Source organism: Tetrahymena thermophila (assembly GCF_000189635.1).
Source record: "Tetrahymena thermophila SB210 genomic scaffold scf_8254466, whole genome shotgun sequence".
NCBI lineage: Eukaryota > Ciliophora > Oligohymenophorea > Hymenostomatida > Tetrahymenidae > Tetrahymena > Tetrahymena thermophila.
The window spans coordinates 40507-54862 of NW_002476243.1; the positions used below are offsets into that span (position 1 = coordinate 40507).

General features: G+C 22.6%; 4 protein-coding genes across 4 annotated transcripts; 2 read left to right on the forward strand and 2 right to left on the reverse strand. All coding sequences in view use genetic code 6, as the record gives it.

Annotated features, from left to right (window-relative positions):
• Window positions 1–239: 239 nt before the first annotated feature.
• On the reverse strand, window positions 240–2518 carry TTHERM_00951720 (UDP-sugar pyrophospharylase, putative; the record flags this gene model as incomplete). The annotated part of the gene is made up of 3 exons (XM_001022814.2): window positions 240–1558; window positions 2047–2263; window positions 2399–2518. 3 exons carry the CDS (start codon window positions 2516–2518, stop codon window positions 240–242), a joined length of 1656 nt encoding a protein of 551 aa, XP_001022814.2.
• Window positions 2519–4324: 1806 nt separating this feature from the next.
• On the reverse strand, window positions 4325–9328 carry TTHERM_00951730 (ABC transporter C family protein; the record flags this gene model as incomplete). The annotated part of the gene is made up of 6 exons (XM_001022815.3): window positions 4325–5783; window positions 5834–6339; window positions 6518–7392; window positions 7455–7817; window positions 7888–8305; window positions 8369–9328. 6 exons carry the CDS (start codon window positions 9326–9328, stop codon window positions 4325–4327), a joined length of 4581 nt encoding a protein of 1526 aa, XP_001022815.2.
• Window positions 9329–9596: 268 nt separating this feature from the next.
• Window positions 9597–11158, forward strand: TTHERM_00951740 (hypothetical protein; the record flags this gene model as incomplete). Its single annotated transcript, XM_001022816.1, has 6 exons — window positions 9597–9704; window positions 9824–9944; window positions 10342–10432; window positions 10689–10773; window positions 10804–10850; window positions 11017–11158. The coding sequence occupies 6 exons, from the start codon at window positions 9597–9599 to the stop codon at window positions 11156–11158; spliced, it is 594 nt and encodes a 197-aa protein (XP_001022816.1).
• Window positions 11159–11452: 294 nt separating this feature from the next.
• On the forward strand, window positions 11453–14287 carry TTHERM_00951750 (kinase domain protein; the record flags this gene model as incomplete). The annotated part of the gene is made up of 12 exons (XM_001022817.3): window positions 11453–11491; window positions 11547–11596; window positions 11798–11887; window positions 11983–12072; window positions 12198–12287; window positions 12382–12471; window positions 12622–12711; window positions 13093–13182; window positions 13532–13621; window positions 13745–13834; window positions 13896–13985; window positions 14101–14287. The coding sequence occupies 12 exons, from the start codon at window positions 11453–11455 to the stop codon at window positions 14285–14287; spliced, it is 1086 nt and encodes a 361-aa protein (XP_001022817.3).
• Between the last annotated feature and the right edge of the window lie 69 nt (window positions 14288–14356).

Here is a 14356-nt window from a genome sequence, read left to right on the forward strand (position 1 = left end):
TATTTGAATCAAATAACTATTAATAATTTAGAAAAATATCTTACAACTAGATTCATAATTGAAAAAATACAGTGATTAACATATTTAAATTAGTTTATTTTGTGAGTTTTATAATTAAGACATTTTTTATAATTTTAATATATAAATTAATTTATAATAGACTTTTATTTATAAGGATTAATTAATATAATAAATAAATTAATTAGTTATTGTTTATATAAATAAATATGTTTTATTTTTCAGTTTCTATTAATGTCATATCCTCTAATTTATAAGTGTTAGGGAGCATTTTCATCAATTTCAATAAAAGATCTATATTTAGATTTAGATTAATATTATAAAGGTATATTGAATTGCCCATCTATTTCATAGCTTCCATTTTCTTCTTTGAAAGTTTCACCATCAAAAACCACGGAGCTATTTTTACTTATAGTTATTTTGTTGTTTTTAATGTTTTGTTTTATTTCTGCTAATGTAACTCCAAGAGAAGGTTTAAGAATAATTTGAGGAGATAGATTAAGCTTAATACCTTAAAATTCATATTCTGGGACATTTGAACTTTCAACTTCTACTCCAACTAATTTGAGAATTACTCTGTTCATAGAATAGAGATCTTATTCACATGTTGACGCAGATTCAGGACCAAGATTTTGTTGATATTTTTAGCTTGCAGTTTTAATGTCATTTTTAACTGTACTGAAACAAAAAGCTCTACTAACTTAAGTTATTCCAACTCTGCTATCATTTTCAAGTAGTTTTGGATATTCTTCATACATACATTCTAAACGACAAGAACTTTTAAATTTGGTTTTAGTAGAATCTGTATATTTAGGGTTAACAAATTCTTTTATTAAGCCTTATGTTTTTTAAAGAGTTGAATTGTATTCTTCAATGCTAAAAACAATGCAATTAACATTTCCAGGAAATATAGAATATCCATACTTATCAACAGGCTCCTTAGGAACAAGAGAACCAATTTAGTTATATTCAACATTAATGGTGAGTTTTTGATCGCCTTTAGTCAATTTACAAATAGCGCCAATAGCCTCACCAGGTTTACGAGGGATAGTTAATGAATTTACTTCTAGGTTTTTTGTCTTAGAAACAGCCAAAGCTGATGGTAGAGCGCGAAATACAAGAGGATTAGTATCTTAGAATACAACAATCCACTTTTTACCTTATCTCATCCATCTTTAAGGAAGTTAACGCTGAAAAAGTAAAGTATGAACATCTCCATTTCCATGAGGCTTAGTCTCAATAAGTAAAGAACCAGGCATTTAAGCTAAGCGTGCTTCATTATCTATCATAGCAGGAACTTTTTCTTACTTCAAGATTATAATCTAATCCTTAGGAAAATCATAATAATTATTATCTTCAAGAAGTTTCATTGTTAAATTATAGGTATCATCAGAAGTCATAATGGCTAATTCTGCTTTTTCATTGAAAGCTTTGATGAAATCTAAATAATAATTCAAGAACGTCTAGCCTGTAGTTAACTCAAACTCGATTCCAATTTTAATTCCATTGTATTAAAGTCTTTCACCCAAACCTCCTGCAACTAATATAAAGCATTATAAAATTAAATTAACAAAATATTTTAACATGAAATTTCAAATAAATTTTTTAATTAAAGTTATCCTTTTATTTATTATTTAAATATGGCAATTTGTATTTGGAAATCAATCATTAAGTATTTTAATAAAAATAATCTATGTTTGATAAGAAAATTTTTTTAGAGATTCTGTTCGAAAAATATGTAAGATACTAATTAAATATACTAGAAAAGTATACTTTAAATTAATCATTTGATTAAATTTTTTGTACAAATTTAATTAATTTTTAGAATCGTAAAGATATTTTAAATGATAGTTTTTGAATGTTACAATTTTATTTTATCTTTTTCTTATCAAATATAATAACTGATAATTTAATCATTAAAAATTAGCAAGTTTAAAATGGTTTTAAAAATGATATTTAAACTTTAATTCTTTAAAATGATATTGATCTATTTAATAATTTGTTTAAATATTTAATTAATTCATTTACCTAAGACAAAAGCAGTTTAATTTAACTCTTCACGTCCAATAGACTCTAAATATTCTACTTCTTCATATGATGAGAAGTTTATTTTTTCACCGATTGGCACAGAAGGAGTGAAACGTTCATAAGGATTGATATTTTCAGTTGAATTTTTTAGAAAAACTCTAGCACTCTTTGTGTATTATTCAAGTCCTCCAGGATAGGATTTATTTAACCTATTAACCTATAATTAAATAAAGGGAATATAATTTTTAAGTTTTTTTTAGTGGATTATTAAAATATTAAATAATTATTTTATGAATTATTTTTTTTAAAAAACTTAAAATTCCTATTTAAAAAAATAAAATAATTTAAATACCTATTATAAAAATTCATTCTATTCTTCCTCAGTGAAATTGTAAATATTTTCAACTAAATGCCCTTGTCCTATTCTATTTAAGAATTAGATTAAGTCTGTGATATTATTGATGGTGTGCATATATTTATTTTTTTTAGTGTAAAAATAATTATTATTTATTTTATTATTTTTCTATTTAGAGACTATATGGATTCTAAAAAAGCTTTTATTTTTGTATTAAATTATTATTTATTTATATGATTAAAACTGCCTAGATTTAAAACCCAAAAAACTTTTATTATGTAGCCTGCTATTCCATCAAATAATAATTCTTTGATAAAAATAAGGAAGATTTTATGATGTAATGAAATGATAATTTTATTAATATAAATAATTTAATTAGTTTTATCAAAGCTAGTTTTTTAAATAAAAGTCTTTGTAAAATAGCTTAGATTAATAATACTTAGATATTTTTACTAAATGCCTATATTATACTGATAATTCTTTCATATACTTTTAAATTAATTTGTCTTGATTTAATTAATATCAACTCATTTTCATTTCAGAATTTATCAAAAATTAATCGTATTATTTTTGAAACTTTTGGCACTTACATAACAAAATCTCTAAAATATTTTAATTCTACTTTGAAACTAGAATAGTAGCAATCACGAATTCTTAATAATAATCAATGTACATAGTATTTGAGCAAACTTAAGTGAATTATGGAACTAAAATTTTTTAATGCATAGAAATAATTAAATAATATGACGTAGATATCAATATGAAATAGTAAAAGTAATTAATTAGTTTTGAAAATTAAATATCTACTTTTAAAGTAGTAAAAATGTATATAGAATAGTTTTAAAAATATTCAGAAACAAAAAAAAATTTTTTTTATGTTTAAAAATTATTTCAATAAATTTAATCATAATGGCTGAAAGATGAGTTAACTTTTTGAATATTTTTGAATTTTCTAAATAGTTAAAAATAAATACTATTTAGAAGAATAATAAAAGAGTTTCTTTGTAAGTTGTTTGTTTTAATTAATTGATTATAAAAGTTGCTCCTATTATTCTGATAATTCTTTCATATTTATTTTTAAATTAATAATTCAGATTAATACGTTAAAGATATCATCTTTTATCAAATATATGCTTTACTATTTTATAATAATCATTACATTATCTATTAGTCAAAAGCAAAAATTTATCTAATAATAAATGAATGAATAGATTCTTAAAATTTATTATCTATTTCCAAAGATTTTTATTTCTTACTAAACTAAAAACCTTATAAAATAATTGCCAAGTATCATTATTTACCACATTTTACTATTAGTAAAGAAACACAAACAGTCTCTTGCTATTAAAATAACTATACAACTAAAAAGAAAATTCTTTAATTTAAAAAAAATTTAACAGACATTTAAATTAGATTGAATTTTAATTAATAGAAACATAATATTTGTAATAGATACTAATATATCTAAGGATTATTTATTTCGCCAAAAAATATCTATTTTATGATTAAATTTACTCATTGTTAATAATTTAAAAACAAAAAGAAAGCATCAATTTGTTATAAAGAAAAATGAATGGTTATTTTTTCATATCTAAAGCAATTTATTTATTTTAAAATACTATCAATCCTCATTAATTAACACCCGAACATATTAACACCCAAGAAAACAATTTTTTAGATTATAAGGAATAAATTTTATCTTTTAAATCTTGAAAAAGTTTCTGATTTTTGAGCTTTTACTGTATGTATATTTTTTTAATTATTTCATTAACAAATGATTTACTTTTATTGTATTTTGTTAATATAAAACAATCATGAACAATTGGAAATATACAAAATACAAATTAATTAGATTATATATTTTATTGATAATTTGGATTTTATTTATTTATAATATTATTATAATTGCTCATTTATCTATTTTCAGTTAGGATGGTTTTTTAAAAGTCTATTAAAGAAACCACCTTCAATCTTTCTTAGCTCATTTACATGACCACATTCAACTATTTTACCTTTTTCAAGGACAGCTACTCTATCAAATAACTCAATATTTTCTAATCTGTGTGTTATAACTATTAAAGTTCTATTTTCTACAAATTTAAATATTTGTTTATGCAATTCAGCATCTGTTTTAGGATCCATATTAGATGTGGCTTCATCTAAACATACTATATCTGTTTCTCTCAAGATTATTCTTAGGAAATTTACTACTTACTTTTCTCCGTTGGATAGATTCTATCCGCCATCTTCTATTTCAAAATCTAAATTCTCTTCATTTTTTTTCTCTTCTTATTAAGGAACATTAATATCTACCTTATGATTAATGCCTTATTCACTATTTAATTTATTTTGTGTTTTATTTTTATCTTCTTCTTAATTATTTCCATCACGAATTCTTAGATTTGTTTCATTTATCTTTTATTGCATTTGCTCACGAGGTATTTTACCTTCAGGATCTAAATTGTCTTTTAAACTTGCATTATAAAGGAAACCAAACTAAGGAATAATAGACATCTTAGATCTAAGATCTCTAAGACAATAAGACTTTATATTTTTTCCATTAACATAAATATTTCCATGCTATATTGGATACATGTTAAATAATGTATTAAGGATAGATGTTTTTCCTGAACCAGTTCTTCCGCAGAAAGCTATTTTTTCTCCTTTTTTAATTTTAAGACAAATATCCTTCAATGCAAATTAAACATCTGTAGATTCTTTAGAAATATCTGTGCTTTCTTTAATTTCGTCATAAGTAATATAAACGTTCTCAAATTCTATTGCAATGTCTTTATCTCTTTTCTTGTGAGATTCCTCATCTTATTCGATACTTTCTTCTGGTAGTTCTATTTGATCAGGGACTTCTTAGTCATTTACAAAGTATTGTCTTAGACGTTCTACAGACACCATGTTTTATTCAACATTGCAGAAGAATTAAATAAGATCAGTGAATTAAGAAGAAAGTAACATAGAGTATGTTAAACACATTGAAATAGTGATATAATCAAAATCTAAATTAAATCCTACTAATATCATACTAGTAACAGCAACGCAAATAAATAAGAAGTTACTGACAAAAAGCAATCTGATAGACATCCAAATTTAAATAGCTTCAGTGATAAGGAAGGTATTTACACTATCATTAGATCTTTCCATATATTCTTTTAAAATGAATCTCTCTCTATCAAATGATCTGATCAAGATCAATCCTTTGCATGCTTCTCCTAATGTGGTTAATAATTTTCCAGAATTTACTGAATTTAATCTCTTAATTTCTCTATTAGAAACTCTAAAAAGTTTCTAAATAAAGTAGACAAAAATAATTGAAATAATGACAAAAACTACTAGCCAAGGTAATTATATCAGTATACCAACAGGATAACTTTTAACAAAAAAAAAATTAAAAAATGAATAAAGATAATAATAAAATACCCAATAGTATATACTATATATTCTAAAAGAAGTTAACAGTTCCAGGGTAAATAGTCATCAATACTAAGTATATCATCTGAAAGTCTGTTGACAATTCTACCAGCAGGATTCTTATCAAAGAAGGACATTTTACTAAAAATAATACTTTTATTCAACTTTTAAAATATTTGCTTTCCACTACGTAGAGCGCAAAGACCGTAAAAAACAGATTTAATGGCAGTCATTCCTAAATTCAAAAGAATAAAAAATAGAAAAGTGTTTGTAAAAGAGTCAAAAAGCTCATTTATGCGCTCAAAGAAAGAGCTTGAAGTTGAAACTTTATCTCTCAGCCAGAAGTCCATAATCATAGAAGAAGCTTGCATCAAGAAGTTTGAAATAATAAAGATAATAAGTAAGAAATAACTCATTGCTTTAATGTAAGTAGTGAATGTCTCTAATTTAATGCTTCCTTTTTCTCTTTCTTCTTCTTCTTATTTCTTTGCTTCTTCTTCTTCATCAACAATTTTCTATTTTAAATAAATAATCAAATTTTAAATAATGTAATATTTTAAACTTCAAATATGAGTTTTTAGGAGATTAAATAATCAGGAATGCAATTGAAAAATATTTTTTTTAATTTTATGAAATTTTGAGGTGAAAATACTTTAAGAAAGAATACAGTATTATTTAAATTTAATTAATTACTTAATTCTTGCTGCTCTATTTTTTTCTGATTACAACTTCATCTTCAATTTAGCTTGATCTTGATTTTTAAAGGGACTTTTTTTAAATTGCTAATTGCTAAATTTCTTGATCTTCAAGTTCATTTAATTCTTCGATTTGATCATATTCTTAATCTTCTTCTTCTTTATCAAGCTAATCATCTGAAGTTACATGAATTTCAAGTTTTTATTTTTACTTTTTAGCTTCTTCTTCCTCTTGTTCTTTGCTTAAACCACTTTTAATAAAATCTTCTATTTCCTATTATTCATACACTATAGAACCTTTTTAGAGATAGAAAATCTTATTGATATATTCTCTCTTAGAAAATATGCTGAAGTGACTTGTAACTAATAGAACGGTTTTTTTATATTTCTTTACAAGAACATCAACAATAACTTATTGGTAAACTTTCTCTGCAACATGAGCATCCAAGCTGCTAAAAATATCATCAAATAAATATATGTCGCAATTTTGATAAAGAGCTCTACAGATAGCTATTCTTTATCTCTACCCACCGCTTAAGTTACCTCCGCCAGGTCCTATTACTTTTTCATCTTTTTTTGAGAAGGTACTAAAATCTACTTTTAGATCACAAGACTCAATACATTCATTATACCAAAAAGGATCATATTCCTTACCAAACAATATATTTTCTTTGATTGTCTTATTTTGCAACCAGTGATTCTATGAGACATATCCAGTTTTTCCATTCACAATAATCTTTTTTTCATAATTTGTTAACTTTTCTTGAAGCACTGAGCTTTCTATTTTAGATGCAATTAACGATTCTTATAGATCCATGGATGTCATTTCTAATTCATTAAGAATAGCTTATAATAGTGCAGATTTTCCAGAGCCTTTATTTTACAAATATAATAATAAATATATTTTTAAAATAAATATTTGATAGAAATTCTACCTATCTTTCCTATGATGATTGCTAGGTCTCCTTTTTATACAGTCAAATCTAAGACTTTTAACTAGAATTTATTATTTTCTTTGATTTCTGAGCTATTTTCGAACTAATTACCTAATAAAGATTCTTGAGCAGTGTCTCCTTTTTTATTTTAGGACTTTTATTGCTTTTTCTTTTCTTTCTCTTCCATCTTGATTTACTTACTACTTTTTTTAGTTGGCCAATCAAACTTCATTTTTCTAATACATATCGCTACATTATTTACGCTATTCTATGATTAGTTATCCTAAAAGCTTTCTATTAAACTGTTTGGATCAGTAGAGTTATTAGTTGTTTTTTGCTTAAATTCGAGATCCAAATTGATAACTTTATTTTAATTAAATAAAAACCAGTTAAATTTATTAAATTATTTATCAAATAATGATTTATTTATTACCATTGTTGTGATTGATCTCTTTTTCATTCAAAAACTTTTTGATTCTCCTGTATGAAACTCTTGCTTTGACTAAATAACCAAATGACCACGGAAGTAAACCAATTGGTCCTGTTAACAAACCAAACAAAGCAATAATTGTAAAGACATTTGAGTCTTTTAAATCGTGCCCATCATTAACATAGCTGACTAAAAAGAAGAATAGCAAAAAATAGCTTACGCAATTCCAGAAAATGCTTAAAACTCCATCTAAAATTCTAGTAATAATAATATAACGGAACTCTTTTGAACGAATTTTTTCTATTTTTTACTTAAATATTTCTTCCCAACCTAAATACTTAATGCTCTTCATTCCATCAATGACATCTTTGCTTAAAGAAACTCTTGCATCTTTTTACTTGTACAACTTAGTGTAGAAGAACTAATAAAATAAATTATTTTAAAATGACTTCTCAGCTAAAATAAAATAAGTGAATCAATTTACACGCATCAATTAAGTGACTATGATGTTGAAACAGAAAGAAGCTAGTAAAATATAGAGCCCATTATAAATAGATGATCCAATCCTGTAGTAAATCAGATATAATACTACTGCTATAGTGACTATGCTCTAAACAGTCTAAACAAAAGCCCAAAATATATACTGCTGTTGATCAACATCAACTGTCATAATATTATTTGCATCAGGGTTTTCATCACTTCCATCTCCAGACCCTTTGCCATCCTCGTTACTTGAACTTGCAGACATTACTTAAGTTCTTAAAGACTTGCTAAAAACTAAATATTGTAGAGTTGCATAGGTATTAGCTTAGAATTTTGCTTAATACCACGCATACCTTGAGTAAAAAACATTCTTAATAATGTATCCTATTGAGATGGCTAACAGGAGAAGACAAACATCTCTTTTCTGACTACTTTCTCCATTATAGTCCTTGAGCATGTCAGTAATCTTGTCCATAATAAAAACGCATCCACAACTTAAAAGAGATTATGCTATTGAATAAAAGAGACCTATCATAAGATTCTTACCAGTCATGTTGAAGTAAATAGATCTTAAATTGAAGTTTGTTGGTCCAAAATCATTAGGGTTGCGGCTTTTGAAATCCTCCAGCTTTTCTATCAAAAGCTTAACTTAAGTTGACTTTGTTATGTAGTCTTTGATGTCTTCATTCTATATCTATTTTTCTTACTTTTATAGCTCTATTGTACGCTTAAATAGCTTTGTAAGACCAGTAAAGAGAATATTGTGTTCTCTTGCTTTGATCTCAGTGTTTGGAAGAACCTCTTTGCAAAATATGTCTCTCTGCTTTTTAGTTGGCTCAAGAGAAATGATCTTGTTCTTAGCCTCTTCTACTTTAGCTTTATCTATCTCTTGCTAATTTGATTGACTAGTTTAATTATTAAAACTATCTTCTGCTATTGCTACTTTTTTCTATGAACTCATTCTCCCCAAATTTTAATTTTAATTGAGTTTATGTTTTCAATTTAATTTGAAAAAAATAGATTATTTAAAAAGGAGACATACAAATAAATTATTTAAACCTATTATGAACTGATTTCAATAATGGCCTACTTATTCTAAAAATTTATTTCTAATAAATAATTTATATTATGTATTATAGACTCAATCATCATTATTTTGCAAAAGCTTAACTATCTTGAAGTATTATCAAAATTCTATGATTGTTTTTGAAAGAATTTATGTTTACATAATGGCAAACAAAGTAGAACATTTCATTTATTTAAAATCAGATTACACCAGATTATTCAATTTTACATTTATTTGTTCATTTAAAAATAATTCAATATAACAATTTTCTGTAAAATCTAAATCAAAGCGCTAATTCTGATTATATTTAATAATTATTGTAAAAGAATTTAATCCATTAACTTATTTATATGTTTTTGATTTTTGATATTCTTCAACTAATGAATAAAGAATCTGGGAAAATTTTATTTCTACTTGACCTAAAGTGGATTTAAACGTTAGTAAATAGCTGAATACATAATCAATTTTAATGAAAATAGTCTTTTTGAAGAAAATTAAGTAGGGATCATGAGTATTTATATTTTTTTACATACATTCCTTTATATTTAAAGAGCAATTTATTTACATTTTGCCAGAAAAAAGTTTACAATTCAAAAAAATTTCTAGAAATTAGCTATAATTATTTCTGGAATTATTCTTAAAGTAAATATTAATTAATACTAAATATTCTTTCAAAAACGAAAACTAATTTTTTGTTATATTCAATTTATTAATTTGACTTTTATGTTTGTTTGATCTTATCTACTTGCCATTAATAAATTTTCTTGAACATTTTAAATTTATATTGAATAATTTAAAAAAAGAGGTATCAATTTTTAGAAAGGCCTTTATTTTTTAATAATTTTTTCTAGGATAAAAATATATAAAAGATTTTTATTTTTAATATTATTAATTTTAAATCATTATAGATTATCTAAATAAAGAAGACAGTGTCAAATTTGAGAGATTAATGTAATTTGCTAAAGCAAAACCTAAGCCTGATGAACCTTCATCACTAATGTAATTTCTACTTTTTAAATTTTGAAGAAAAAATATATCATTAAATTGTTAATTAGAAGGAAAAAATGAAGAAAAAATATGAAATAATAAGATTTATCAATTAAAAATAAAATGATGAGTTAAATTAACAAAGAAACAACAACAAAAAAAGCAAGCACAATAAAAAGATAAAGAAAAAAAAAACTTTATTGTTTTTAATTTGTTTTGATTATTTAAAATATCAAATTACAAAATAAATCAACTGTTTTTACCAAAGGCCCAGTGTATAATTTGAGAGATTAATGCATTTTGCTAAAGCAGAGCCTAAGCCTGATGCACCTTCATCACCAATTTAAAGAAGGGTTATAAAAACCCCTTTTTTCTAAATTTAGGAGAATGGGGGTCTTTTTTATAGAGAGTTTACAGTAATTAATTAATAGTAAAAGCAAAAGTTGAAAATAAAATAATAAGTTAAATTAACAAAGAAACAACAACAAAAAGCAAGCACAATAAAAAGACAAAGAAAAAAGAGCTTTATTGTTTATAATTAGTTTTTATATTTAAAAATATCACAATAAAAAACAAATAAACTGTTTTTACTTAAGGTCAAGTGTCAAATTTGAGAGATTAATGCAACTTGCTAAAGCAAAACCTAAGCCTGATGCACCTATTATACCAATTTAATTGTCACTTTTAAATATTGAAGAAAAAATATATCGTTAAATTGTTAATTAGAAGGAAAAATGAAGAAAAATATGAAATATTTAAAAAGATTTCTATAAATTTGAGAAGTATTAGGGTGAAATTGTTATAATAAAATTTCAATCATTTTTTATGAATTTTATTATTAAAGACTAATAGTATTTATTTTAAATATTTAGTTATAATATTTTAAATTAATTGTAAATCCTTTTCATTTATTTATTTATTTTAAATAATTTTTTCTTTAAAAAGTTATTTTGCTAATCTTTTAATTTATTTTACTTAATAAGTTTTTCAAATTATATTTGATATTAAAAATAAGATTTCGTTCAAAAAAATATGTCATAAAAAGTGGTTTGTTATGATTAACTTGATGATGTAAAAATTATTTTGGCAAGATTTGACATCTAAATATCTTTTTTCTTAAATTAAGATTTTATCTTAAAGCTAATTGAATCATGTTAATTTAAAAATAGATGTTAGGTAAATTGCAATATATAAAATTAATATGATTGTGAGATCAAAAAATAAACAAATATACTAATTACTAATAATGATTTATCAATGATTTAAATTATCAAATAAATTTTTTTAAACTTTTTGATTTTTATTAACTTTAATTCCTTTTAATTAATTTTTCAATAAAAAATAAAAAATGAACAATTTTTTATTAAAAATAACTAGTAACAATGCTATTGGTGATGAAGGAACTGAAAAGTTGAGTTTTGTTTTAAAAAATTCTACCAACCTTGAAACTTTGAGCTTGAATCTAGGGTTGATTAAATTATTTTATAAAAATTACTTTTTTAAAACAAAATACTAATAGTATTTGCTTTTCTTTCATTTAAAATTAATTTTAAATAAAATAGAGTAAATAATATTGGAAATGATGGTCTAAAATTTTTAAGTAATGCTATTGAAAACTGTATTAATCTTAAATCCTTAAACCTCTAACTTTAGTATAAAATTTCATACATAATTTTATTTTCTCATTTAAAATAAATGAAAAACAATAATTAAAATATTTTTTTTCTAAAATTAAATTTTAAAATATTAATAATTTTTTAAATATTAATTTTAATAGCTCTAATTTAATCAGTGCCTAAGGAATTCTAAATTTAGCTAATGCTTTAGATAGGTGCAAAGATCTTTCAATTTTGAATTTAAATTTAGAGTAATTAATTTAAAAATATATTTTGCTATTAAATTGATAGCATTTTAAAACAAATTCTAATTTAAAAAAAAAAAATTATTTTATATTTTTTAAGTAAAAATTAGATAGGAGATAACGGTCTTCTATATTTAGCTTCTACTATTCAAAATCGTTTCGAACTTGCTAGTCTTACTATCTAAGTTTTGTAAACTTACATAATTAAAGAAAAATATTAAATTAGGCTTTAAATTATAAAATTTGCTAAAAACCTTAAATTAATTTTTAATAAAAAATAAGAATTCATTTGTATTTAATATCATTATTTTTTATTCATATTAAATTTTATTTAAAACAGAAAAAACTCAATTACAGAAAAAGGATCATAAGGATTTTTTACAGCAATCAGCACCTGTTTAAATCTTAAAAATTTAGAAATAAATTTTAAGTAAAAAATTAACTTTATTATTATAATTTTATTAATATAAACTGTTGAAAAAATTTCATATTAATTATGAATTTTTTAATTATTTATTCTAATAAGCAAACAAAATAAATCCCTCTAAAAATATACCAAATCTATATTTTATAACAAGAAATCGACTTTAACAAGTCTTTTTAATAATATCAACAGAAAATTTTTCAACTAATACTTTGAAAATATGAGTTTCGAAATAAAATTAAAAGAATTTTGATATAATTTTAATGATCAATAAATTAAAAGCTTTTATTGCAACTAAAAGAACAAATTAGAAAAAATAAATTTATATATTTATTATGAATTAATCTTTCAATAAAAAAAAATATTTTATTTTATTTTGTAAAATAGCAAAAATTAAATAGAAGCTATAGGAGCATACAACTTAGGAATTGGCTTATCTAAATGCCTAAACCTTATAAATTTGAATATAAAACTTTAGTAATTCATTAATTTTATTTTTTTAAATTTAATAAGTAATTTAACAGCAGATTGAGGTAATGGGAAATCAATCATCTTTAATAATCTCATATAAATATTTGATAATTCATAATATTTTTTAACCAAATAAGAATTCTCTTGATTAAAAAATTGATTTTAAGCTTTGGAATATTATTTTAAGATATGGCCAAATTATACAATAGATCCTAAATTTTAAAGATTTTATTAGAAATAATATTATAAAAATAGCATTGAACATTTATCAAAACTAATTTAATTGTTTTAAATTTAAAACGACTTTAAAATAATAATATTAATAATAATTATTTAATTAATAAATTTACCTAAGTTCTAACAATATCGGAGTGAAAGGAGCTTCAGATCTAGGATCTGGTCTGTCTTAGTGTATCAATCTGAGAGATTTAACTCTCTACTTATTGTAAAATATCTAATTAAACATCCTTCTTTATTAAATTCAAAATATATTTAAATAATCAAATTAAATAATAATTTTTATTTTCTTTAAGAATTTATTAACATTTAAAATAAAAAATTTTTTAAGCTAAAATAACATTAAGGACTAAGGCACATCAAATATAGCTTCTTCTTTAGCAAATTTGAATTAATTATAAAATTTAGTGTTAAATTTAGAGTAAATTTTATTTTTGTCTGAATGTAATTTTTTTTGGTTTATTTAATAATTCTAATAAAAGTGTCAATAAAATTCATAAAAACGGTGTATCTAATCTTGGTTCTTTCTTAAAAAATTATAAAAGTCTTCAAAATTTAGAACTCCAAATAAAGTAATAAAAATTGTTTGTATAAAATATTAATATTTAATTTTTACTTGCTTATTTTCAGATAATCAAAAATAAGTAAATGCTTTTACTAATTAATCATTTTATTGATATATTAAAGCGTTAACAACATTAGCAATAGAGGTATACTTAATCTGATAAACCAATTGTCTAAATGCTAAAAACTAATTATATTTGATCTAAGTTTTGAGTACTTTAAAAAACAAAAAAATATAAATTTATATTTTGAATACAAACTATTATTTTTTTATTTAAACTTTATTATCTAATAGAGAAAACGAAATTGAAGATGATAATATTTACAATTAGGTTTTAAGTAATGCTTTCAAAATTAAAAGACTAGTCTCATTAAATTA